Source organism: Carcharhinus amblyrhynchos, chromosome 30, assembly GCF_965287045.1.
Source record: "Carcharhinus amblyrhynchos chromosome 30, sCarAmb.v2.hapA, whole genome shotgun sequence".
In the NCBI taxonomy this organism is placed as follows: Eukaryota; Metazoa; Chordata; class Chondrichthyes; order Carcharhiniformes; family Carcharhinidae; genus Carcharhinus; species Carcharhinus amblyrhynchos.
In genome coordinates, this window is record NC_137353.1 from 21,403,286 (window position 1) to 21,431,250 (window position 27,965).

Here is a 27,965-nt window from a genome sequence, read left to right on the forward strand (position 1 = left end):
ACTAATCCTCCTAACCTACACATCTTGGGGCACTAATGGACAACTTAGCATGGCCAATCTACCTAACCTCCACAATGTTGGACTTGCCCTTGTTGTTCCAGGTGGTGGAGATCCCGGGTTTAGAAGTTGTTGTTGTAGTTGCTGTAGTGCATCTTGTGGTTGGTACACACTGCTGTCACAGTGCATCGGTGGTGGAGGGAGTGAGTGTTGAAGGTGGTGGATGGGGTATCAATCAAATGGGCTACTCTGTCCTGGATGGTGTTGAGCTGCTTGAGTTTTGTTGGAATGGCATTAGAGAGTATTCCATCACACTCCTGACTTGTACTTTGTCAATGGTGGACAGGCTCTGGGAGTCTGGAGGTGAGCTACTTCTGTGGAATTCCCAACCTCTGATCTGTTCTTGTAGCTGCTGTATTTAAATGGCTGGTCCAGTTCAATCTCTAGTCAATGGAAACCCCCCCCTCCAGGGTGTTGATAGTGGGAGATTCAGCAATAGTAATGCTATTGAATATCATGGTTTAAATCCTGTCTTGTTTGACATGGTCATTGCCTGGCAATTGTGTGTATGACTATTATTTGTTACTATCAACCCAAGCCTGACCAGGTCTTAGGCACATCGACTAGATTGCTTCAGTATCTGAGGAGATGCGTATGGTGCTGAACATTGTGCAATCACTAGTGAACATCCCCACTTCTGACCTCATGATGGAAGAAAGGTCATTGACAAAGCAGCTGAATATGGTTGGGTCTAGGACAAAAACCTAAAGAACTCCTGCAACAGTGTGCCAGGAAGGAGATGATAGACCTGAAATAACCACAGCAATCCTTCTTTGTGCTTGGTGTGACTCCAACCAGTGGAGATTTTTCCCCTTGATTTTTATTGAATTCAGTTTTGCTAGGGCTGCTTGATGCCACACTCAGTCAAATGACACACTGGTGTCAAAGGCAGTCACTCTCACCTCACCTCGAGTTCAGCTCTCTTGTGCACGTTTAAACCAAGACTATAATGAGGTCAGGAACTGAGTGGCTTTAGCGGGACCCAATTCACCACGCTTTCATCAAGATAGATGATGGGGCAGAAATTGGCCAAGTTGGATTTGTCCTGTTTCTTTTGTGGATATAAGTTTGTTCTAGTTTTTTGTCATTATCTTCACCCCCTCCACCACTAGTGCACAATGGCAACAGTGTGTACCATCGATGCTATAGCTTCTCACCAAGGCTTCTTCGATAGCACCTCCTAGACTTGCAACCTCTATCACTTGGAAGGATAAGGACATGTTCACCATCACTGTTTCTTCATTGTCACAAAATCCTGGAAACTCCTACCTAACAGCTGTGGGTGCACCTTCGTTGCATGATTGTAGCAGTTAAGAAGGAACATAGCTTATCACCACCTCCAGGACAATTAGGGATGGGCAATAAATACTGACCTTACCAGTGATGCCCATCTGCCATGAACAAATAGGAAATGCTCACATGCTCATTTTGGCTACATATTGACGCTTGTTTTTCTGTTTTGTGCAGAGATGCACCGCACACAGTCGCAGTTTGATGACGCTTTCACCTTTAAAGTGTTTGTGTTCCAGTTTGTGAACTTCTATTCCTCTCCATTCTATGTGGCATTTTTCAAAGGCAGGTGAGTCAAAAATGCAAACAAATAGTTTTGCGTTGAAACAAGAAAGCATTGATTCTTCGAGATAAGTGCTGGCTCTTTTCCAGAACATGCCACTCTATTAAAACTGAAAGTGAGTAATTCTCAGAACAAAAGACATGGTTAATATAGATTTGAATATACATCTCAGTGTCTGAGGGTCTGGCCTCCAATGAAAACACCTTTGGGGTGATTAATATTTCTGCTCACCCTAACCTTCACATATCTTGTCATTATTTGTTCTTCCTCTATCCTCAATGTATTAATCAATGTTCATCACACTAACACTTACAATGATTCACTATTAACCAGTGCCTGAAAATGATGGGATTCCTTATCTCAGTCAGTTTTTGCTTCCTTATATATCTATTTCGTTTTAAAACCTAATCACAACTTCTCTCAAACTTCACCTTGGTTTCCTAAGACAAAAAACACCCAATTTCTCATTCTGGCTATCTGATTTGATAGCCAGCCTTTATAATTGCCTTGGATATCATAGAAACCCTAAAATGCAGAAGGAGCCATTTGGCCCATTGTGTCCACACTGACAATAGATCCCCCCCGGCCCCATCCCCTCAACCCCACATATTTACCCTGCTTAATCCTTTTAATCTACGCATCCCAGGACACTAAGGGGCAATTTAGCATGTCCAATCAACCTAACCTGCACATCTTTGGATATGTGAGACTGTGGGCAGAATTTTTACCCTTCGCATGGCAGCAGGCTTGAAATTGATCCATCAGAAAAATAGGGTTGTGGAGAACTGTTGGGATGGCAATCCAATGCATTCTCGTTGCAAGGGAAGTGTCCCAGAGGCGGGTCTCCACTGAAGAAGGCGGGAAGCCAATTTCAAATCATTAAAGTCCCATTTGGGGATGGTTTAGTGAACTTGCTGGCATTTTGCTGGCGGCAGAAATGGAGGCTGTCACTTCAATTGAGTTTGACCTCCCTGCAATGGGCTGGGGGACTGTCAAAACTCCATTACCCAAGGAAGGGGTCACTATAGCAAAGGCTGCACTTGAAATCTACTCATGGCCACTGGGGGGGAGGTTTCCCTCTGCTCCGAGGGTGTTGTATACTTGGCCCTCTGAATTTATATTTTGTGAATGCCTCACCTTTGAGGTCCCCTACCTGTCTCAGCAGTGCCCACATCTCCCAGTGGAGCTGCCAAAGCTCTGGAGTTGCTGGCCCAGTGTTTAGGCTGTGTAGCTGAAGCGTGCCTCCTGAAGTCCTTACTTGGATCATGATTGTAGAGGTGGCCAATTAGCAGACTGCCTCTGGAAATATTTGCTGGAGTTCAGACAAATGAGGGGGGGATCTCATAGAGACTTACCAGGATTAGACAGAGTAGATGCAGGGAGGATGTTCCGAATGGTGGGGGAGTCCAAAACCAGGGGTCACAGTCTGAGGATTCCGGGTAGACCATTTAGGTCCATGCGGAGGAGATATTTCTTTGCCCAAGAGCCTGTGGAATTCATTACCACAGGAAGTAGTTGATGCCAAAACATTGAATGTATTCAAGAGGCAGTCAAAAAAATACTTGGGGTGAATGGGATCAAAGGTTCTACGGAGAAAGAGGGATTAAGCTATTGAGTTGGATGATTAGCCATGATTGTAATGAATGGTGGAGCAGGCTCAAAGAGCCAGATAGCCTCCTCCTGGTCCTATCTTCTGTTTCTACATTTCTATATAGGTGTCCGGGTCTGACTGCCAGCAGCTTAGGGCTTTGGATTTCCAATTGATCCTAATGTGGGAGTCTCAAAGCCAGTGGTAAAATCTTGCCCCGTTACCTCTGCTTGAATCAATGCAGTCAGCTTTCCACTCCAGTTCATCGACTGAAACAGCACTAATCTGTATCACCAATTGTATCCTCTGTCAATGTGGTACATTTATTGAGAAATAGCACCTCATCTTTCAGCTAAGCATTCTATAGCCTTCTGGACACAACATTGTGCTTAACAATTTTAGATTGTAACCCATTTTGTTTTCTTTCTTTGTGCTGGTTTTGGCTTTTCTCTGGATTCTCTCTCTCTCCCAATTTATGTCTCCTGAACAGCCATTGTTCACGATTCTGCCATTAACATCTCCTCCAGTCACAACTTTTTGTTTTTTTACTTGTCCTACAGCCACTCTTTTGACCCTGCACCCTGAGCCTATTTATTGTTTAATCTCTCCCACTTTCTAGCTTGTCTTAAACCTTTCGTTTTGCTCTACTACTTCTTCCTCCACCCCCCCTTCCCTCACTTCCCCTGGCTGATGTCAGACTTTTAAACGGACTTGCTTTGCATTAAGTTGATCTTTCTCTACACCCTAGCTATGAGTGTAACACTATATTCTGCACTGTCTTGTTTCCTTCTCTAGGAATGGTATGCTTTGTCTATATAGCATGCAAGAAACAATACTTTTCACTGTGATAATAATAAATCAAATCAAAGCACCTAGTCCCCCAAACCTCTACTTTAAAATCCTCATCCTCATGTTTAAGTTACTTCATGGGCTCACTCCTTCTTATTCCTTGTTACCCTTACTGTTACCTGGTTATATCTCTGGAAAGTGCCTTGGAAATCTTTCTATAGTATCGGCACTACATGAATGGAAGCTGGGACCGAATGTGGAATTTTAAGAATTTCTTCTTTGCTTTCCCTAAGGTTTGTGGGTTACCCAGGACATTATGGAAAGCTGTTTGGGATGAGGAATGAGGATGTAAGTACCAGACGGTCTGGATAGGACCAATTATTTTTCCCTAATTCCCTCCTCCTCTGAGGACTGTGTTACATTGAGAGAGAGCAAGACAGACAAGTACTCACACACCAGGGCCAAACCTTTTATACTCTTTTCTGTTCCTAAATGTTTGGTGACAACCTCAGTGCTCTACATACTGGACTGCAGAGACTGCCCTGTTTTTCCTTACATAGGATCACACCTGATACATTTAAGGGTGGCAAGTGGTTAGTACTGCTGCCCCACAGAGCCAGGGACCCATGTTCAATTCCAGCCTCGGGTGACTGTGTGGAGTTTGCATGTTCTCCCATGTCTACGTGGGTTTCCTCCGGGTGCTCCAGTTTCATCTCACTCCAAAGATATGTAGGCTAGGTTGATTGGCCACATTAAATTGATTCATGTCAGGGGGACTAGTAGGGTAAATACATAGGGTTATGGAGATAGGGCCTGGGTGGGATTGTTGTCAGTGCAGACTCTGCACTGCAGTGATTCTATGATTTTGATGCCTTTTCTTTCTCAAAGACAATATTTCCTAAACTTTCAGCTTTATTTAAATCTTTATATATTTTTTCCCCTCATTTTGTAGATGAGATGAGTTTGAAAGTGTAAGGAAAGCTGGGATAGGCCTGTCTCCCTATAGCACACTTGATCCCTTGTTACTGAGAGCAACAGGGAGAAACAATGCATCTCAAACAGACAGGAGGAGATTCTGAAGCAACAAGAACATAACATGGGGAGAGGGGACAGCTTTCACTGGAGCACAGAGTGAGGAGAGTTGTGTCTTTCCCAGAGCACTAAATCCCTAGGGCCATGCATGACCCTCTCTCTTTAAGATACAAGTAATGAAGCTTCCAGATGATGTTGTTTTTTGTTCTAGCTATTTATATATTGAGAATATAATTGTGGAATTGGCTCATTGTTATTGTACCTGTTTTGGTTGGTCCATACTCCTGCTCCTTGCTGCTCTCTCTCTCTCTGTCTCTGTTCTTCTACCCGTCCTGCTGTAATATTTCGCCTGGATAGAGACTGCAGTGTATGGTAATTGACTTGTCATATTTGACTCTGTCAGTGTGGCTCCGGAGGATGTTTGATTGAACTCGCTCAGCAACTTTTCATCATCATGGTGGGGAAACAGATCATCAGCAACATTCAAGAGTTTGTCATTCCGTGAGTACAGATTTCCAGCTCCTTTATCACGCCCGACATCAGACCAGGGCTAACTGAGAGGACATTGGGAAATTCTACACCCAGATTACCATCAACCATTCTGTAGTGTTATCCAATGCAGAAAGAAACACATTAGGCACAGTAACATGGGGGTGAGGTGCTGAGTAGACTGGGAGAAGCTTGAAATTCAGTTGAAACAAAATAGAGATTTTGAAAGATCAGAAGACTGAAGAGTTTAGAGTTTTTTTTAAGTCCTCGTGACTGATATGCCTGACATTTTTTTTCATGGGATTGGGTGTCTCTGGCATTAACTGTTGCCCATCCTTAATTGCCCTTGAACTGAGTGCCTTACTTAGCCATTTAAGAGCCAACCACACTGCTGTGGCTCTGGAGTCGCATGTAGGCCAGATTAGGTAAGGACGGCAGATTTCCTTGCCTAAAGGAACATCATTAAACCAGATGGGTTTTACAACAAATTGACAATAACTATCATGGTCACCATTACTGAGACTAGCTTTTTATTTATATAGTTCAGATTTATCAATTGAAATGAAGTTCCGCCCAGTGCTGGAATGGGATTTGAACCCATATCCCCCCAGGTCACTAGTCTGGTGATATTATCACCACTCCACCATCTGTTCTCATGGTGACTAGTGTCCCATGATCTTAGTATGGATATTGGCCTCAAAAGTATGACTGGTGACTAGGGCTATTTTAAATACAAACAATGAAAAGAATGATCTGTTATGTTGGTTAGAGAATATTGAAACTGTACTGCTAATATCCAGACAGGTACGGACGTGTCCTGAAGTATTTCTTAGTCTTTAGGAAAAAGCATTGCTCAGCCTAGTCATGGAGGCAGCTGATGATCTGACAGTGATGTATGTTAGTCATGGAGGCAGTGGACTGTGACGTTCTTGAGATTGACGGCATGGGCCTTTTGTAGCCAATTCAAGCCCACTAATGATGCAGCATCCAGTAACCCAGCTCACCTTCACATTATTAGGAGGGACAGCACAGATGACTCAATTAGAATCAGAGCATCATTTGCACTATACAAAGAGCCATTTGGCCATTGCATCCATGCCGGCTGTCTGTGGAACAATCCAGCCTGTCCCGTTCCTTCGCTCGATCCCCACAGCCCTGCAGTTTTAAGTGCCCATCCATTTTCCCTTTGAAAGCATTGATTATTTCCACTTTTTGTTGCGTGCATTTGTCAGGAAACTGAAGGCCTGGAGGCAGAAACAAAAACTGGCCATTGTCCGGGGCTCCCAGATCAGTCAGGAGTCCAAGCGATGGGAGGAAGACAATGAACTCATCCCATGTGAGGGGCTGTTTGAGGAGTATCTGGAAATGGGTGAGTGGTTAGAACAAGCCTTTTATCTCTGAGTGCACGCATCTGAATGGAATTCACAATACAACTATGGAAATAGAAATAAAATACACACATTCTTTTACCTAATGTATTACAGCTGCAATTTTAGTTTAGTTAGACGTTAAATATTTGGGTAAATACCTTTGAGGCCACCTAGAAGTAATATCCAGAGATGGTGATGCACAGTGAAAACAATTACCATCCCATATGGGTGATATTCAGTCTCTTCCAGCAATATCCAGTTTCAGTGATAACCACTGACAGCTAATGATGTCCAGTGATATCTGTTGGTCGCTAGTTATGTCCAGTACTGTCCAATGATATTCAACGATATCAAGTTATCAATAATCAATAACAGTAATTGCAAATGGTGTCATATGACGGGGATAATAGAATATCCCAGTCTTAATCAGGAGAGTAAATGATTTGGCACAGTCACATTCTAGAATCATAAAATAGAATCCTACAGTGCAGAAGGAGACTGTTTGGCCCATCAATTCTGGACTGACCAGAGTTTCACCCAGGCCTTTTTCCCCATAACCCCATGCATTTACCCTAGCTAGTCCCCAATTTGGCATGGCCAATCCACCTAACCTGCACATCTTTGGATTGTGGGAAGAAACCGAAACATTCAGAGGAAACCCACACAGACACAGGGAGAATGCATAAACTCCACACAGACAGTGACCCAAACTGGGAATCAAACCCAGGTCCTTGATGCTGTGAAGCAGTAGTGCTAACCACCGTGCCGCCCTCCACTGTGGCATCGTGCCACTCATTCTGTAAAAGATCCAGCAAATTTCTACACTAAACACCATGAGTTGCAATTTGCCACCTATATACACACTCCAGTGCCCCATCTAAAGATCTGGACAGAATGAAAGTGGGACTTTCTGAATCACAGAACCCCCACAGAATAGAAGAGGCCATATGACCTATCGAGTTTGCGCCCACTCTCTGACAGAGCATCTTACCCAGGCCCTCTCCCCTATCCTATCCCCATAACCTCTGTAATGGATCTGAATGATAACAAATCAATTACCATAATAACCGGTGGTGACCAATGACAACCAATGATGTCCAGCAAGTTTTTCCTGAGATCAGATGGTATGTGGTAATGTGCTGTACTGTTCTGGATAGCACTGAGTGCAGTACAAGCAAGTCACATGTTCAGGGGTTGAGATGAAAGGATCATTCTGGGGGAGAATGTTGTGCAGCTTCTGACCTCAAGTATGTTGTGCTACTCCACAGAACACACTGTGAAACAGATGATGATATGATTGTCCTGATGGTAATAGTGGCAGATTGCCTGTGTGAATCGGATGTGGCTAAAATAAAAATGATGCAAAAATTTACTTTACTACCACTTGCAACACCACTTCTCCCTCAAGGGATAATGTGGAGATCCCAGCATTGTACTGGGGTTGGGCACAGTAAGAAGTCTCACAATACCAGGTTAAAGTCCAACAGGTTTATTTGGAATCATGAGCTTTCAGAGCACTGCTCCTTTGTTAGCTGGTGAAGTTGTAAAACTTCTCACTGTGCCCTCCAAGAGAGATGGTGGTACTCTCACTGGGCTAGCAATCCAGAGACACAGGGTAAAGCCCTGTGGACCTGGGTCTGAATTCTACCACTGTCCTGCCAGGTGGTGCAATTTGAATTCAGTAAAAACCTGCAATTAAAAATTGAACGATTGTTGTAAAAACACACCTGGTTCACTCACTTCCTTTAGGGAAGGAAATCTGCCATCCTTACCTGGCCTGGTCTACAGATGACTCCAGGTTCACGGCGATTTGATTGACTGCCCACTGAAATGGCTAAGCAAGCTACTCGGTTCAAGGCGAATTAGGGATGGACAATAAATGCTGGCCTGGCCAGTGACCCAAAAACCAAATCCTAAATGGGTAGAGTTTTTAAAAAATCCACCTGGAATGATACACTGTGTGTGTTAGGAAGGTGTAAAGGATGGCAGCCACAGGTAGAGATTTGAGGCTTCTGACGCTCTACCTGTTCTTCCTCTCGACAGTTCTGCAGTTTGGTTTTATCACTATATTTGTGGCTGCCTTTCCACTGGCTCCGCTTTTTGCTTTGCTGAACAACTGGGTGGAGATTCGCCTGGACGCTCACAAGTTTGTGTGTGAATACCGGAGACCAGTGGCTGAACGCGCTCAGAACATTGGGGTCTGGTTTAACATCCTCGAGGCATTAGCCCAGCTTTCGGTCATTATTAATGTGAGTATACAGCCAGTCTGCATTGGTTAACCCTGTGTGTATCATTGGTTTCCAACTTGCACCCTTTCTCTGCCAATTTGCTTCCTTTTTCTCTTGAAGGAGTGATTGTTGCTGGGGTACAATTCTATAGACCATAGAAATGCTACAGTGCAGAAGGAGGCCATTTGGCCCATCGAGTCTGCACCAACAACAATCCCACCCAGGCCGAATCCCTCAATCCCATATATTTACCCCTCTAATACCTCTAACTTACCCATCCCAGGACACAGGGGCAGTTTAGTGTGGTCAATGCTCCTAACCCGCACATCTTTGGACTTTGGGAGGAAACCGGAGCACCCAGAGGAAACCCACGCAGACACAAGGAAAACGTGCAAACTCCACACAGACAGTCACATTCCAGGCTGGAATGAAACCCGGGTCCATTGCACTATAAGGCGGCATGTGCCACCATGCCATCCTAGATGAAATCAGCTAATGAAACAGAGACCAGGGATTGATCCTCTTGGTCTGTATGACTCACTGCCTTAACAGGTAAGCTATGAGGTGCACAATAAGTGAAGCTGGAGACCCAACAACTTTAACACTATAGTTTGTCGCGTGATCTTAAATTTGTTTATAACAAATATATTTGCACTTTTGCTAAAAGAGGTGAAGAATAGTCACGTTTTTTCTGAGTGACAGCATTAGCAATTCAGTGAGTTTTGCTGGAATCTGTTTAATATTTACATGCTCACTAATTCCAGTAATGTTAGAAACTGCTTAGCTGAATTAGTCACTGTATATGTTAGGGACCATGATGCTGGAAAAGCTGGTCAACATAAGGCAAAACATTTCCGATATCTGGAAAAGTCTGTCTTCTAGTATCTGTATGGTCTGCATACCTGGCTTGTGTATGTACTTGTCTGTTGCACTGTCAGGTGCAGTATGTGACGTTTTCCTCTTCTGCCATTTATTCCTGTCTGAATTCCGTTCCTTTTCTCCTCCAGGCGTTCCTGATTGCTTTCACGTCTGAATTCCTGCCTCGCTTGCTTTATCAGTATGAACACAACGCTAACTTGGATGGATACGTGAACTTCACGTTAGCGTACGCTCCCGACAGCTATCTAGAAAGCAACCGCACCATGTGCAGGTGAGATTAACCTGGGATACTCAAGTGACCTGTGTCTTGGAGGCTAGGGGCTGGATTGCCCTGAAGCCCCCCTAGGATGGTCAAAGTGGGATTCCTGCCTATTGCCTCAACCCTGGTGAGATGCCCGGCTAGTTTTCTGGATTGGAGATTAGTCCCTCTTTTTGTGGTGCTGGGTGGCGCAAAGTGTGTGGCCATTCTGGAAGTAACTGGGGAAGCCAGGTTTGCCTGCAAACTGTAGGAAACTAACTTGGGCAATGCCACCAAGGGAAATCAGAGGCAAAGTTACAGAAAGGAAAGGGTATAATCGACCGTGTCAAATGCCGTGTTGAGAACAGGGAGAAATAACATCACTCTATTGTAGTCTTGAAAATATCTTTTGGTGACTGTGGCCTGGTCTTGGTGCGATGGACAGGGTGGAAGCAGAGAATTGTTGGAGAGCTGGGCATGAGTTTTGTAAATAAAAGGGCAAGACAAGATCAGGAAACAATGCTGAATCCAAAGGGAGCGGGACAGTGGCACAGTGGTTAGCACTGCTGCTTCACAGTGCCAGGGACCTTGGTTCAATCCCCGCTTGAGTCATGGGGAGGACATGCAAACTCCACACAGATGGTGACCCAAGCTGGGAATCGAACCCAGGACCTTGTAGTTGTGAGGCAGCAGTACTAACCATTGTACCACTGTGCCGATGTGCGCGTTAGGTGAATTGGCTGTGCTAAGTTGCCCCTTAATGTCAGGGGGACTAGCTAGAGTAAATACTTGGGGTTCTAGGGAAAGGGCCTAGCTGGGATTGTGTTCAGTGCAGACCCGGTGGGCCGAAAGGCCTCTTGCACTGCAGGGATTCTGTGATTCTAACAGGAAACCTTGTTGACAATGCAAGAAACAGAAGATCCCGCTGCTGACCAATGGTGGGCCGTGTCTCCCCCTGCAGCACATGCCACAGGGAGAATGGAAAATCCCACTCCATGTTAACATTCAGGAATAAGTTAGGTGGGAGATTGAAGGAAAGGGAGGTTAAGGAACAGGAGGATTAAGATTCTATCTATGTGGGGTATAAGCACAATGACAGCTTGGGTCAATAAGTCTGTTTTTGTGTTGTAATTGCTTCTGTCTAACGGCAGATACAAGGAATTTCGTGACCCAGATGGACAGCTCACCCTATTCTACTGGAAGCTGCTGGCTATAAGACTTGGATTCATCATTGCCTTTGAGGTAAAGTAGTGGCACAAAGTTGTAATTTTGGTAAAAGAATCATTTATTTGCACCCAGTAGCTGCTGTTTTGTCCTCTTGCCCTGTGGACCTGTTGGGTCCCTTTAGGTATGTCTCATCATTATAGACCTTAGTTACCACTCAGGGTTGTTAGTATTTGGCCTGATAATATTATTGCAAGAACATTAATGCAGAAACTCAGCTAATGTTCTGGGGACCTGAGTTTGAATCCCATCATGGCAGATGGTGGAATTTGAATTCAACAAAAACTTTCTGGAATTAAGAATTACTGATGACCGTGAAACCATTATCAATTGTTGGAAAAACCCATCTGGTTCAGTAATGTCCTTTAGGGAATGAAATCTGCCATCCTTGTCTGGTCTGGCTTACATGTGTTTAAGTCTCAACTGTCCTCTGAAATGGCTAAGCAACCATTCAGTTCAAGGCAACCAGGGATGGGTAATAAATGCTGGCCAGCCAGCAACATCCGTGTCCAATGAATGAATAAAAAGATGTAGAGTCCAGTGTGTTTCTCATGGACTTGAACCTGATTATTATTTGAAAAAAAGTCCCTAGTGTATGGATCATTTGCTGCTGATCCTTCTTAGCTGACACTCTGCAGCTGCCCTTCCCTCAAAGGTTCTGCTAGGATACTCCTTCACAGTGTTCTTTCCCTCAGGCAGTGCTCTTTCTCTTAGATAGTGCTCTGCCCTTAGACAGTTCTCCTTTTCTTAGACAGCACTTTCTGGTCGCTCTTAAGATTACTGGATCCTATTGCTTCTGATGCAGGTTGGGTGTAGTTTATCACAGAATCCCTGCATTTCAGAAAGAGCTGTTTGGCCCATCGAGTCTGCACCGACCGCAATCCTACTCAGGCCCTATCCCGTAACCTCTGCTCGTCCCCCTGACAGTAAGGGACAATTTACCATGGCCAATCAACCTAACCGCACATCTTTGTGGGAGGAAAGCACCTAGAGGAAACCCATGCAGACACTGGGAGAACGTGCAAACTCCACACAGACAGTGACCCAACGCTGGAATTGAACCCGGGTCCCTGGCGCTGTGTGGCAGCAATGCTAACATTGTGCCACTGTGCTGCTCTACATGTTGCCCTTTATGTCATTGAGTCGCTGTGTTTTTGTTCTGCAGCATGTGGTGTTTTTCATTCTTCGTCTCATTGTCTGGTTGGTACCGGATATTCCAGAATCTCTCGAGGTGAAAATGAAACGGGAACATTATCTGGCAAAGCAGGCACTAGCAGATAACCAGGATGTTTATCTGTCGGTGAGTCAGCATGCAACTGTCTCAGGTTAGTAGGGATTGAGCTGTGTTGTCAGCTCGGGGCAGCGAACAATCACATAAGGATGTTTACTTCATACGAATGACTGTAATAAAAGACAATAACCATCGGATATGAAATACAGCAACATGAAAGAGTGGATCCCACAGCATCTTCCGTGGCGCAAGTATCTGTAATAAACACAGCAGGATGTAACCTGGTTCCTCCAGGATTCTGTATCCCTCCTAGCAAGTGGGTTTGGAACCAGTGGATCCTGGAGTTCAGCTCGGATTTCTATCTCAATGAGGGATAGATCCATGGGGTAGGGAAGGGGATGGAGGGATAATGGATGGAACAATTTAAGAGGCTGAGGACTTTTAGAAAGGCTCAAAACAATAAAATCATAATATTCCCACACCTGCTTCCAGGGGTAGGTTTTATAAAAATTATTTTGTGGGATGAGTGTCACTGGTAAGGCCAGCAATTTCATCCCCAATTGCCCTTGAGACGTTTACTGCCCTTTAACCCTCGCAAATGATGGTGAGATTGCACTGTTCCCACTGCCTTGTCGCTGATGGTGAAAAGAGATCCTCAGATCAGATTAGTGTCCTGGTTTCCATGGAATAATGAGTTTCCAGCCAGAAGTGCTGGCCATTGAAATTGAGACCTCCTGCAGGCTGGGGGCAGGGAGATGGCCATAAGTTGATCCGACAATTTTCGACTCGCCGCTCCAGATCATACTGTAAACCAAGTGGTGGTGAAGTATAAATCATCCCTTGGCTGGGGGAGGACAGGGTCAGCCTTTAGCCTCACACAGGAGGGAGTTTTAACCTCCAAAAGTAGTCTGATTTGTGGGATCTTCAAATGTTCGAAATTTGTATCCTGATCCCCCAACAGCCCACATCCAATTTTAAAGGAGGCAGGCAGCCAACGAACTTGTGGATACTAGCACGGCCATTTAAATACTATAATGCAGCTGCATGCTTTTTATTATAACCCCCCTGTTGAGATAGAATAATCCCGGCAGACTGAGTTTCTGGGCCTTGGACAAGAGGACTGGGAAATGCTAAAGGGAAATGAGGAGATGCTGAATCCAACAGCTAAGCGTCTTCCCCTTACCTGCTGGCTTTTCACTGTTTTAAAGTTTATTTATTAGCGTCACAAGTAAGCTTACATTAACACTGCAATGAAGTTACTATGAAAATCCCCTAGTCGCCACACTCCGTTGCATGTTTGGATACACTGAGGGAGAATTTAGCATGGCCAATGCACCTAACCTGCACATAAAGTCTTTCAGACTGTGGGAGGAAACTGGTGGAAACCCACACAGACACGAGGAGAACGTACAGACTCTGCACAGACAGTGACCTAAACTGGGAATCAAACCCTGGTTCCTGATGCTGTGAGGCAGCAGTGCTATCCAGTGACATCTTCCCAACCCTTCTAGCCTCAGGCCCCTGATCTCTGATTTCTGACCGCCCCAGACCTCAATCTTTTCTCTGGTGTCCAATGTTCCTCCCAACTGCCAAGCAAATTCCCCCTCCTCCCACCCACCCCCAGCCTCTTCGGCCCTCTGCCCTTGTCAGCTCGGGCTAGTGCTGCAGGCTTTGCAATCTGGCTGGCTGCGACTGGGAAACAGAAATATTAATCAAAAGTGAAGGTTCAAACGCTGAGTAAGTTTCTGCCTTATTTTCTTGCCTCTCACCAATGAGAGGAGATCCCAGAATTGTTCTAATGATTCTGAAATGCACAATATTTTGGACCTGTACCTACATGTGAGTGTACATTTATAGGTGCTTATTTAATTCAAGGTATTTTTTACTCTTATGTAGTGTATGGGTGACTGTTTTTGGCAGTTAAGGCCATAATGTAACTCCAAGTTTATATATGGAAATCTGCACTGAACTTGGATTCAGTTCCAATAACTCATAGAACTCATAGAACCCCTGCAGTGCAGTAGGAGGCTATTTGGCCCATCAAGTGTGCACCACCTCTCTCTGACAGAGTACCTCACCCAGGCCCTCCTTCCCCCCAACTCCACCATCCCACACATTTACCATAGTTAATCCCCCTACCTTATACATCTTGGGACACCAAGGATCAATTTGGCATGGTCAATTCGCTTAGCTACACATCTTTGGACTGTGGAGGGAAACCGGAGCACCCGGAGGAAACCCACATAGATACAGGGAGAACGTGCAAACTCCACACAGACAATGACCCAAAGCCAGAATTGAACCTGGGTCACTGGCGCAATGGGAGAGCAGTGCTAACCACTGTGCCACCCCAACTAATGGGAACGATATGACTGTAACTGGAAGCAGGGCTTTTTGAGTCCAGGATTCTCACAGCTTGCTCGTGGCAGAAGCCATGAATGATGCAGAGACTGATGAGGGAGGCTGTCTTCACCTCCGTGTATAAGTATTGACTGTTCTAAATTGAGAAATCCCGGGGTGGCTAAGGTTGATCATGTAGGACATCTACAAGCTTACAAAAAAGTAGGCAATGAGACAGGGTCGATCAGCAAACTGTAATTAGTTGACCCTCAATCTTGAGTTTTAAAAGCCTGTGTGAATTGTGTGGAGGAAGGATATATTAATGGATATGTAGAGTTAAATAAAATGAAATTCAATAAGGGATGGTGTAAAGAATCTTAACATTGAGAAAGTGAGAAGATAGAGAAGAGGTAGAGTATGGAGGAGGACAGCTTGAGAAACAATAAAGGAAGAATTGGATAGACAATGACCAGATTAATATGGATAAAACAGATAAGCAGGAATAACAAACTGTCCTCACCTCCTGCCAGATTTGACTGTTCTCTTGAGCTCTCATTCTAATTTGACTGATTCTTATCTCCGCAGGAAGTGGTGTACAGCGCAGCATCGTAAGTCAGCCTTTGACAGCATGGCCCCGTCCTGGAAGAAAGAAATCACTGGCTGCATTGCCTGTTGAACAGCCAGCCAAAGCGTTCCCACAGCAGTAGGATGTGGGGAACAAAGTCGCAGGGTGATGGTGTTGATTAGTTCGGACAAGTCAATGCTTTTGGTTTGGTGTCTGCTGCAGATGTGTGGCATGTTATACCCTAACCAGCTGCCTGTGCATGGCTGTGCAACGTCTCCATTTTAATGACGGATAAGATGGTCAGGTTTAACCCCCCTTCCCTCCCTTAAAGATTGCAAATACTCCCGTTTGGTCTGCAGGCTGTGTGGTCTGTTTTTACATTTCCCCCAATACAGTGGCCCTTTCTCTCTTTACTGTCCTGAACTAGTTCAGCTCTGGCCTGATGTGCTGTCCTTTTGTGTTATCCTCAATGAGTAAGCAACGCCACCCACAACCAATAGTGACTCCAACTGACCAAACTGTTACTCAGTTGAAGCGTTGAAGCATTGCCTCAAATGTGCAACTTATTCGCCAGTGCATCCTTAAACCTTTGATTTCTGAGCAGAACGAGACATGTCCTCATTAATGAATGGCAGGAAGAATGGAGATCCTTAAAGACCCAACCCACATCAACAATTACAGTTGGATGAGTAGCCACACTGTGTCTTGGGAGCTGGTCAGACACAGGGAGGGCAGAGACCTCCATCTTAACAACAAGAAGACTCCACATCACTCCCACTCTCCAGTTCCCTCCTCCAACAGGCCTGCTCCATAATAGACAGATGCAAACATTAAAGGCTTAAACACGTTCTTGGATCATGGACCAATGCAAGCAAAAGTACTGCCGACTGCCTGAACCGTGCTGGAAGCTTTTCCGTTCAGCAGTAAGCCATGTTTGAGCTTTACTGGGCTGGTATCTACAAGTCAAGCAAGAGAACAGCACCGCTCTGCCCCCTCAGAATCTTGACAACAGGAAGACCAAACTATTCAAATATATATATAATGTATATATTTATATCACTGCTACTTTGCCTTATCATTGTGCATCAATCACAAAATGTGAAGCGTTGTTTAATAAAGAATGTGGAGCCAAACATGATTTGTGTAATCTGATCCTGGTCCTTGCTGCATTTTTTTTGCTAGAGATAGGTACACATGGTAATGGTGTGCAATCTAAAACACGCCTGTAAAACTTGTTGTCTGACTTCCACACCTCTACCCTCCAGCTATTGCAATCTTCCTTGTCTCTCTTTTTTATTTTCTCAAAACTACTACAATCAATGCTCATTTCAACTTTCCCCTCGTGTTTCCAATAGGCAGTAAGTCTTCCATCTCCTTTACTGTGCAGAGAAACACGGTGCCATCTTTTATTTCTTTACGGGATACAGGCCTCGCTGGCCAGGCCAGCATTTATTGCCCATCCCTAGTTGCCCCTTGAGGTGGTGGTGGTCAGCTGCCTTCTTGAACTGCTGAAGTCCCTGTGGTGTAGGTACACCCACAGTGCTGTTAAGAAGGGAGTTCCAGGATTTTGACCCAGCGACAATGAAGGAATGACAATATCTTTCCAATCAGGATGGCGTGTGGCTTGCAGGGGGACTTCCAGGGTGGTGGTGTCCCCACGCATCTTTCAGCCTAACTCAAAGTTATTTATATATCTGCCTATACACTTACACTTGAATATATACATAACACGAACCATTGTATTTATATAGTGCCTTTAGTGTAATAAAACACTCCAAGACCCTGCATGGGAATATCCCAAAGCAAAATACGACACCAAGCCACATAAGGCAACATTAGTGATTGGTGACCAAAATCTTGGGTCAAAGAAGTAGGTTTTAAGGAGTGTCTTAAAAGAGGGGTGAGAGAGGAGGTATGACTGAAAGATTTAGGGAGAGAATTTACAATCAAGTTAGCTGAAGACACAGCCACCAATAGTGGAACAATTAAAAAATATGGCTCTACATCAAATTTTGGTTGACATTTGCCCCTGTGAAGAACTTTGTGACCTGTTATTATGTTAATAGTGCTTATATAGATGCAAGTTATTGTTCTAGGGATGTGCAGGCTTTTGCGCAATGCCTTATCAGGATAGCCCAAAGCACTTCACAGCCAATTAATTGCTTTTGAAACCCAGTTACTAGTGCTATTTTAGGCCAATTTGCACGCTGTAGGAACTCATAAATAACAAGTAAAATGGTAAATGAAATGATCAGTTAATCTGTTTTGGTGGTTTGGGTTGAAGGAGGAATGTGAACCTGGATACCAAGAGGACTTTCTGGACTTCTTTGCACCTACCTGAACCACTGGTAAATAGGATTTTGGTTGGAATCCCACCTAAAAGGTACAACCTGTGAAAATGTAGCAGTTAAGGTAACCTTAGTGAACTGGAATGCAGTGTGAGTTTAGTTGAATCGGTAGCTCTCAGACTGCTGTTAGAAACACGATAACTTCATCGTTTCAACAACATTGTTGAACCTGTGGAAACGAAGGTTGTTTTCACTGAAAAACATGTTCCTTCCAAGCTGAGATCCCCCCAACCCATGAGGTAAACCCAGGGTTTGCAAATGCCTCCTCCAATCTATTCTGTCAGTCTTCATCTCAAACTTCTATGTTCTTATGTTCTTATAGTCAAGCCCCTCACCTCCATTACAAAGGCAAAATAAATCTGAAACAGAAAGTGCTGGAGAAACTCAACAATCTGACAGCATCTGTGGAGAGAGAATAGGTCTGACAAAGCATCATCCAGACTCGAAACGTTGGCTCTAATCTCTCTCCACAGATGCTGTCAGACCTGCCGAGTTTCTCCGGCATTTTCCTTTGCCCTTATCTCCATTTCTGTTCTGACCTCAGCCTCAACATTGTTCAGCCTGACACTAGCACGAGGGTTATATATAATGGGCTATTTTGCATGTTTTATGCATCCTTTAAGGAAAAAAGGCAACCAATTACTTCAGATTCATTTGGGTGGTAGCCTAAGGCCAAAAACTTTTGCTTAAATTATGTGTGAATAAATTGTCCTGTGAAAGAGTAGCTGCAGTGGCTGGTGTCTTTTGTTCTGAAACATACATTTTAAATTGCTACAAATTGCACCACACATAAACACTTTCTGCTAAACTGGTTTGCATCCATTGTAAATTTGAAGTCTTCAGATTGCAGATGCAGACTGCCCTGTATATATACCAGGATATTTTGATTGAATAAACTGGTTCACACCGACAGTTGTTTCAAATTGTGCTCATTTGAGTTATTTGCGATTTGTTGTCTTCTGTACTTCAAGGTTTCTTACATTTTATTCTGTAATTATCCTTCTTTATTGGCTGAATATGTATCAGTGCAGATGTTCTGAGAAATATATATTTGCCTTTTGTCTTTTTTTAAGAATCATTGAATCCCTACAGTACAGAAAGAGGCCATTTGGCCCATCGAGTCTGCACCCGACAACAATCCCACCCAGATCCTATCCCTCTAACCCCATATATTTATTCTGCTAAGGGACAATTAAGCATGGCCAATCAACCTGTGCCCTGCTTGTGAACAGAACTCCCACTTACCTGCCGAAGGAGCAGTGCTCCAAAAGCTAGTGGCTTTTGCTATCAAATAAACCTGTTGGACTTTAACTTGGTGTTGTGAGACTTCTAACAATCAACCTAACCCACACATCTTTGGAATATGGGAAGAAACTGGAGCATTGAAATAAGAACATCAGAAATAGGAGCAGGAGTAGGTCATCTGGCCCTTCGAGCCTGCCCCACCATTCAATAAGATCATGGCTGATCTGTCGTGGCTCAGTTCCACATTCCCGCCCTCTCCCCATAACCCTTAATCCCCTCTCTTATCAAAAACCCATCAACCCGCTTCTTAAAAATATTTAGCGAGGCAGCCTCCACCACTTCAACGGGCAGAGAATTCCAGAGATTCAACACCCTTTGAGTGAAGAAGTTCTTCCTCAACTCTGTTCTAAACTGCTCCCCCCTTTATCTTGAGGCTGTGCCCCCTAGTCCTACTGCCCTTTCTGAGCGGGAAGAATCTCTCCACCTCTATCCTATCCATCCCATTCATCATCTTATACATCTCAATGAGATCTCCCCTCATTCTTCTAAACTCTAACGAGTACAAGCCTAGTTTATTCAACCTCTCCTCATAGCTCAACCCCCTCAACTCCGGCATCAGCCTAGTAAACCTCCTCTGCACTCCCTCCAAGGCCAAAATATCCTTGCGTAAGTACGGCGCCCAAAACTGCACACAGTACTCCAGCTGCGGCCTCACCAATGCCCTATACAGCCAATATAAAACCATGGAATCCTTACAGTGTAGAAGGAGGCCTTTTGGCCCATCAAGCATACACTGACCACAATCCCACCCAGGCCCTATCCCCATAACTCCATGCATTTACATTAGCTAGTCCCCCTGATATTAAGGGGCAATTTAGCATAGCCAATCCACCTAACCCGCACATCTTTGGACTGTGGGAGGAAACCAGAGCACCCGGAGGAAACCCACACAGACACAAGGAGAATGTGCAAACTCCACACAGATAGTGACCCAAGATGGGAATCGAACCCAGGTCCCTGGAGCTATGAAGCAGCAGTGCTAACCACTGTGGCACTGTGCCACCCTTCAGACAATTTCTTTGAAGATGTTATCGCTGATCCAACCTGGTTACATCAGGCACTGGAGTAACACTGGTGTCTCACCCCCAATCCTGTATGTTTACTTTTAGAGTTTGAGAGTCACATTTCAGAATAGATGGAATGCCAGATTCAACTGATTACAGGTAAAGATGTAATAAAGGTGGCACACTGGATTTTCAGAATGCATCCAATAAGGTGACTACGGTGGGCGGTCTTACTGCAAACGTTCAGGTGTGTAATGCAAGAGGGGGTGTAGAAACATGAATAAAAATGTTATAAGAACATAAGAACATAAGAAATAGGAGCAGGAGTAGGCCATCTAGCCCTTCGAGCCTGCCCCGCCATTCAATAAGATCATGGCTGATCTGTCATGGCTCAGTTCCACATTCCCGCCCTCTCCCCATAACCCTTAATCCCCTCGCTTATCAAAAACCCATCAACCCGTGTCTTAAAAATATTTAGCGAGGCAGCCTCCACCACTTCAACAGGCAGAGAATTCCAGAGATTCACCACCCTTTGAGTGAAGAAGTTCCTCCTCAACTCCGTTCTGAACCGCCCCCCCTTTATCTTGAGGCTGTGCCCCCTAGTCCTACTGTCCTTTCTGAGCAGGAAGAGTCTCTCCACCTCTATCCTATCCAACCCATTCATCATCTTATATGTCTCAATGAGATCTCCCCTCATTCTTCTAAACTCTAACGAGTACAAGCCTAGTTTATCCAGCCTCTCCTCATAGCTCAACTCCCTCAACTCCGGTATCAGCCTAGTAAACCTCCTCTGCACTCCCTCCAAGGCCAAAATATCCTTGCGTAAGTACGGTGACCAAAACTGCACACAGTACTCCAGCTGCGGCCTCACCAATGCCCTATACAGCCGCAGCAAGACCTCCCTACTTTTATATTCAATCCCCCTCGCTATGAAGGCCAGCATCCCATTCGCCTTCCTGACCACCTGCTGCACCTGCAAGCTGGGTTTTTGTGACTCATGCACAAGGACCCCGAGGTCCCTCTGCACCGTCGCCTGCTGCAGTTTTTCGCCACGTAAGTAATAGTCCTTCCTACCATTATTCCTACCAAAGTGGACCACCTCGCACTTGATCGATAGAAAGCAAAGAATTGGGATAAATGGGTGTTTTTAAATTGTTTGCAATGGTGTATACTCTGGCTAAGTCCGGGATTTACTTTTGTTCTTGATATTTATCAGTCATTTGGATTTGGCCGTAAAGTCCAAGAGACTGAGATTTGCTGACGGCACAGTAAAAGTGAAGAGATGGTTAAAGACTTCAAGCTGAATGGAAGATGTAATATAATCCAGAGAAATGTGAGATGAAAGGGAAAGGGAAAAGAAGGAATGGGAGTCTAAACTGAAGGAGCTAGCTGAACGAAAAAATGGGAATGTGAAAACAGAATTCCTTGAAGGCAAGTTTTGGTGTTGGTGTGGCTCAGGTATTAGCACTGCTTCCTCTGCTAGAAGATTCTGGATTCACATCTCCCTACAGCAATTACTAGGAGGGATATGACTTACTAGAACTATTTTACTGGAACTATGGAGAGGCGATGGCCTAGTGGCATTACCGCTAGGTCATTATTGCAGAAACTTCAGCTAATGTTCGGGGGACCCAGGTTCGAATCCCGCCACAGCAGATGGTGGAATTTGAATTCAATTAAAAACTATCTGGAATCAAAAATCTACTGATGACCACGAAACCATTGTTGGAAAAACCCATCTGGTTCACTAATGTCCTTTAGGGAAGGAATTCTACCATCTTTACCTGGTCTTGCGTACATGTGACTCCAGAGTCACAGCAATGTGGTTGACTCTCAACTGCCCTCCAAGGGCAACTAGGGATGGGCAATAAATGCTAGACAGCCAGCAATGCTCAGCCCCACAAAAGATGACATTCCCACATTAAGCAGGAGGGTGGAGGCTGGATAAGCGTCCCAGTACGAAAATCGTGACTCAAGACAAAAGGGAGTTGATGATTTAGTTTTGGTTAGAGACTTTGCAGCTGGATCAACATGGGTGGCTGGAAAGTTTGTGGAAAGAACCGGATCGGTCTCCGATATCGGAGATATTAGCGCAGACAAATTCAGAAATCACTCAGGTGGATGTAGCTGTTACTAGGAGGCATAACCTTAAGGTTCATTTTGGGAGATATAGGAGGGATGTCTGAGGTACATTCTTTACTCAGAGAATGGTTGGGGTGTGGAATGCGCTGCCTGCTGTGATAGTGGAGTTGGACACTTTAGGAACTTTCAAGCGGTTATTGGATAGGCACATGGAGCACACCAGAATGATAGGGAGTGGGATAGCTCGATCTTGGGTTCGGACATGGCTCAGCACAACATTGAGGGCCAAAGAGCCTGTACTGTGCTGTACTGTTCTATGATCTATGTTCACTCCACAATCAGAGTCCCAATCTGGCTTTCAAAGTAGCTTTATTTAACATCAGTGGAGAAGAATCTTCTGCTCTAATCCCAGCGCTTTCTCCAAAGAGTCAGTGTAGAGGTCTCAACATTTTTACCTCTGTTGGAAGATATATTCACATAGTACGATTTAGCTGGATGTTACCCAGACAAAGATACTCACTACTGTATTGTTTCTTAAATTGCAAAGACATTGAAACCCATTTCAATATAATAACCTGATAATGTGAGGCTGTGTAGCCAAATTCCCCTCCAATTTGATTTTCCAGTTTGCTGACGACACCACTATAGTGGGTGGGATCTCAAACAATGACGAGACAGTGTACAGGAATGAGATAGAGAATCTGGTGAACTGGTGTGGCAACAATAATCTCTCCCTCAATGTCAACAAAATAAAGGAGATTGTTATCGACTTCAGGAAGTGTAAAGGAGAACGTGCCCCTATCTACATCAATGGGGACGAAGTAGAAAGGGTTGAGAACTTTAAGTTTTTAGGTGTCCCGATCACCAACAACCTGTCCTGGCTCCCATGCCGACACTATAGTTAAGAAAGTCTACCAGTGCCTCTACTTTCTCAGAAGACAAAGGAAATTTGGCATGTCAGCTACGACTCTCACCAACTTTTACAGATGCACCATAGAAAGCATTCTTTCTGGTTGTATCACAGCTTGGCGTGGCTCTTGCTTTGCCCAAGACAGCAAGGAACTACAAAAGTTCATGAATGTAGCCCAATCCATCACGCAAACCAATCTCCCATCCATTGACTCTGTCTACACTTCTCACTGTCTTGGCAAAGCAGCCAGCATAATTAAGGACCCCGGACATTCTGTCTTCCAGCTTCTCCCATTGGGAAAAAGACACAAAAGTCTGAGGTCATGTACCAACTGACTCAAGAACAGCTTCTTCCCTGCTGCTGTCAGACTTTTGAGTGGGCCTACCTTGCATTAAGTTGATCTTTCTTTACCCCCTAACTATGATTGTAACACTACATTCTGCACTCTGTTGTTTCCTTCTCACTAAATGGTATGCTTTGTCTGTATAGCGCGCAAGAAACAATACTTTTCACTGTATGTTAATACATGTGACAATAATAAATCAAATCAAATCGAATCAAATGAAATCAAATGTCATCTTTCATGAAACCAGCCAGAAACATTGAAATATATTTACATATGTTTAGACCAGTGGGATGCCTTGATGGGTGATCCCTTGTTCTTTAATATTCCTGATTGCTGCCTGATTTCTGGCAGTTATCAGGATCTCATTCTGTGATTGAATTGTTGGTGCCTCTTTGTGTGTGTGCTAATGTCTTTAAACTGGTGGGCTCAGACTCAGACTCTATAATGTTGAGGCAGGACGCGCTGTGGATTTCAGCTTTTAACTCTTTAACCTTGTCCTGATATGTCACAAAATGGAATCTGAGTGCCACCTCATGTATCCTAGCTAAGGGGTGGGGGCGGTGGGGGAGGGGAAGTCGGGGTCATGGTGGTGGTAGGGTGGGCCCACAACAGGAGAGATAAGGGTTGTCATGTTAAGAAACGTGTAGACCATCTGAGCAGGAGAGCTGGACCTGACACAGGGGTTTAGCAGGTGACCCCCCCCCCGCAGTAGGTTTGGGTTCACCAGGATTGGTTACAGAGATCACGGTTGTAAATGTGGAACCAGAACAACCAGTGGTTTCTGTAAATGAGGAGACAGCAGCTATGGAGGGAGGATCTCGAACCCAGTTTGATGAGTTTGTCTTTTGTGACTCTCTGACTGGATTCTTCACTTCCCGAAGAGTATAATACAAAATTGAGACACTCCACCAGTGTCCAGAAATCCTAGCCTGTGATGGCTGCCATTAGCAGCCTTTCCCCTTATTTTTGTGGTGATGACTCATCTTTCATTCCCTCACCCGAAATATCTGCCACTTTCTATGTCTTTTAGCTTTGACAAAGAGTCATCTGGACTCGAAACGTCAACTCTTTTCTCTCCTTACAGGTGCTACCAGACCTGCTGAGATTTTCCAGCATTTTCTCTTTTTGTAACCGGTGATGCGTTTTCCTGGGCTATTCCTGGTGTCTATCGTAATTTGCATGCCTGTGTTAACGATATTCTTTCTGTTCCGCCCATCGGTGAACTCTGGAGTTGGGGAGGGCTGAGATGGAGTGTGATAGTGTGGCCCTTTGAAGTGGGGGGGGGGGGGGGGGGGGGGGGGGGGTGGAGAGGAGGGACCCCTGATTGTCACATGATTGGGCCAGACCTTATGGACTGTCTGGATATGAGGCTGAGCCAATCAGGTGCAATGGTGCTTATCCTGGACGGGGGAGGATCTTCAGTCCGAGCCAGAGAAGAGTGGAGAATAATCACCTATTTAGTTTTGTCAGACCCTTGTTTGTAATAACTATTTATCAACGGCAATAAACCCTTTTATACTTTGAGCCATGTCCCAGTCCATCACTCAAACCAGCCTCCCATCCATCGATTCCATCTACACTTCCTGCTGCCTCAGAAAAGCAGCCAGTATAATCAAGGACCCCACGCACACCCCCAGACATTCTCTCTTCCACCCTCTTCCATCGGGAAAAAGATACAAAAGTCTGAGGTTATAGAACATAGAACACTACAGCACAAACAGTCCCTTCAGCCCACAAGTTGCGCTGATCATGTCCATTCCTACCAGGCCTATCTATAACCCTCAATCCCATTAAAACCCATGTACTCATCCAGAAGTCTCTTAAAAGACCCCAACGAGTTCGCCTCCACCACCACCGATAGCAGCCGATTCCACTCACTCCGTACAAACTGAAGCAAGGACAGCCTCTTCCCACCAAAAGAGAAAATGCTGGAAAGAAAAGGGTCATCTGGACTCGAAACGTCAGCTCTTTTCTCTCCTGACAGATGCTGCCAGAGCTGCTGAGATTTTCCAGCGTTTTCTCTTTTGGTTTCACATTCCATCATCCGCAGTAATTTGCTTTTAAACAGCTTCTTCCCTACTACCCGCAGACTTTGAATGGACCTGCCGTATATTAAATCGATCCTTCTCCACACCCTAGCTGTGACTAAAAAGCACTCTCTCCTTTCCTTCTCCCCTATGTACCCTATGGATGGCATGTTTTTGTCTGTGTAGCGTGCAAGAAATGATACTTTTCACTGTATCCCAATACACGTGACAATAATAAATCAAATCAAATCATATGAAATAATTGCATTTGCTTTGAGTAAGGTTTTTGCTGTCAGCCAGCCCCAGAAGCAGAGGGTTTTATGAGGTGCTGAGTGGGGGTGGAGCAGGAGTGGCGAACTCTGCCAGGAATGTGTTGTGTCAGGTGTGGTGGTGCAGCTGTCAGTTTTACAGCCTGCATTTCAGACAGGTCTGCACAGGCTCGCTCTATCCTAACCGGAAGGGAGTGTTGAAGGTCAGGCTGCTGTCCCGCAATAGCTTGTTGGATTTCCTATCGATTGGAGTGATTCCCGACTATACAGGTCTAAACGGCGTCAACCACTCTCTAGTGAGAGTGGGGGAAGGTGGGGTGGGGCTTGGAGGGGGCATGGGGGAGGGGTGGAGCTGTGATGGGGAAAGGGTAAGGGGGGAGGCTCCAGAATTGGCTTCAATGGGTTTAGGCGAAGGATATAAATAGAATCAGCTTTCTTTCCGTGGCTTGTTTGTAATCCAGTGACTCCTACAGGAATCGATGGGTGATGACAGACTTAGGGTGGGCCTGCCCAACTTGTGATTAAGTCTGTTCCTGGACCTTTCGTCACAGGGCGGCACGGTGGCAGAGTGGTTAGCACTGCGGCCTCACGGCGTCAAGGACCTGGGTTCGATTCCTGGCCTCGGGTCTTTGTCTGTCTGGAGTTTGCACATTCTCCCCGTGTCTGCAGGGGTTTCCTCCCACAGTCCAAAGACGTGTGTGTTAGGTGGATTGGCCATGCTAAATTGCCCCTTAGTGTCAGGGGGAGTAGTTTGGGTAAATGCATGGGGTTATGGGAATAGGGCCTGAGTGGGATTGTGGTCAGTGCGGACATGATGGGCCAAATGGCCTCCTTCTGCACTGTTGGGATTCTATGACTTGCCCCCACACTTCAGCCAGCCCTCCTGAGCCAATTGGAAGGCCTTTTACCCACTTTCAATGATTTTATATCCGACATCAAAGAAAATTCAAAATTGTATATTTTATAATATCCTGCTGATTTTTCTCCAGGATTGCACACAGCTATGACCCAGGAAAAGATCTTCAATTGCTGGAGACCAGGCTAGTCCTGGAAGATGGGATCCCTTACTGTAATTGCCCCGGTTAACCCAAACACAGGCCACAATCTTGGCCAGATGTGACCAGAGATCAAAAAGCTCATTTGGAGAAGTGTACGTCTAAAGATTAGAGAAAGCCTGGGTGCAATCATTTAACTATCCACAACCTGTTAATATTTTAGTCTATCTTTTAGTTTTAGATACAATATATGCCACAGAAAAAGCCCATTCAGCCCATCATATCCATGCTGGCATTTATGTTCCACTCAATCCTCCCATCCTTTCTCATCTAAATCTATCATCGTAACCCTCTATTTCCTTCTCCCTCAAATGCTTGAATTGTTGTACCTTAAATGCATCTAAACTATTCTGTTTAACCACTCCCTGTCGTAGCCAGTTCCACGTTCTCACCATTTTTTGGATAAAGAAGTTTTATCTGAATTTCCTATTGGATCTCTTGGTGACTGTATAAGATGGTTGTCAGTTATGCTTCCTCCCCACAAGAGGAAACATTCCCTTTGTATCCATTCTATGATGTTAAAGACTGATGGGTGTGGCACAGTGGCACAGTGGTTAACACCGCTGCCTCACAGTGCCAGGGACCTGGGTTCGATTCTTGGCTTGTGTCACTGTCTGTCCCACGATGTGTAGGTTAGGGGAATTAGCAGAGTAAATGCATGGAATAGGACCAGGAATGGTCCTGGGGGAGGATCGTCTTTCAGAAGGTTGGTATGGGCCAAATGGCCTCCTTCTGTACAATAAGGCTCCTATAATTCTATTAAAGATTCTCAGCCTGTTGGTTCTTTCCTGATATAGATACCAACATATCTCTAATACTATCCTTCTCTTTTCTACACCCTCTCGAGTCCCCCTATAGGGGGAGGCGATGGTCTAGTGGTATTATCACTAGACTATTAATCCAGAAACTCAGCTAATGTCCTGGGGACCCGGGTTCAAATCCCCCCATTGGCAGATGGTGGAATGCGAATTCATTAAAAAATATCTGGAATTAAGAATCTATTGATGACAAGGAAA

General features: G+C 44.9%; 1 protein-coding gene across 2 annotated transcripts in view; it reads left to right on the plus strand.

The window, feature by feature from the left end:
* ano11 (anoctamin 11) overlaps positions 1-16,700 on the plus strand; it is a 54,106-nt gene extending 37,406 nt beyond the window's left edge. Inside the window, exons 15-23 of one of the 2 annotated variants that reach the window (XM_080215223.1) lie at positions 1,525-1,636; positions 4,301-4,355; positions 5,443-5,540; positions 6,761-6,897; positions 8,942-9,147; positions 10,134-10,276; positions 11,395-11,485; positions 12,633-12,792; positions 15,624-16,700. In XM_080215223.1, the coding sequence (XP_080071349.1) occupies positions 1,525-1,636; positions 4,301-4,355; positions 5,443-5,540; positions 6,761-6,897; positions 8,942-9,147; positions 10,134-10,276; positions 11,395-11,485; positions 12,633-12,792; positions 15,624-15,745 (1,124 nt within the window). In that variant the 3' untranslated portion in view covers positions 15,746-16,700. The remainder of the gene's footprint in view (positions 1-1,524; positions 1,637-4,300; positions 4,356-5,442; positions 5,541-6,760; positions 6,898-8,941; positions 9,148-10,133; positions 10,277-11,394; positions 11,486-12,632; positions 12,793-15,623) is intronic. The other variant, XM_080215224.1, reaches the window with a different exon arrangement.
* Positions 16,701-27,965: the final 11,265 nt, after the last annotated feature.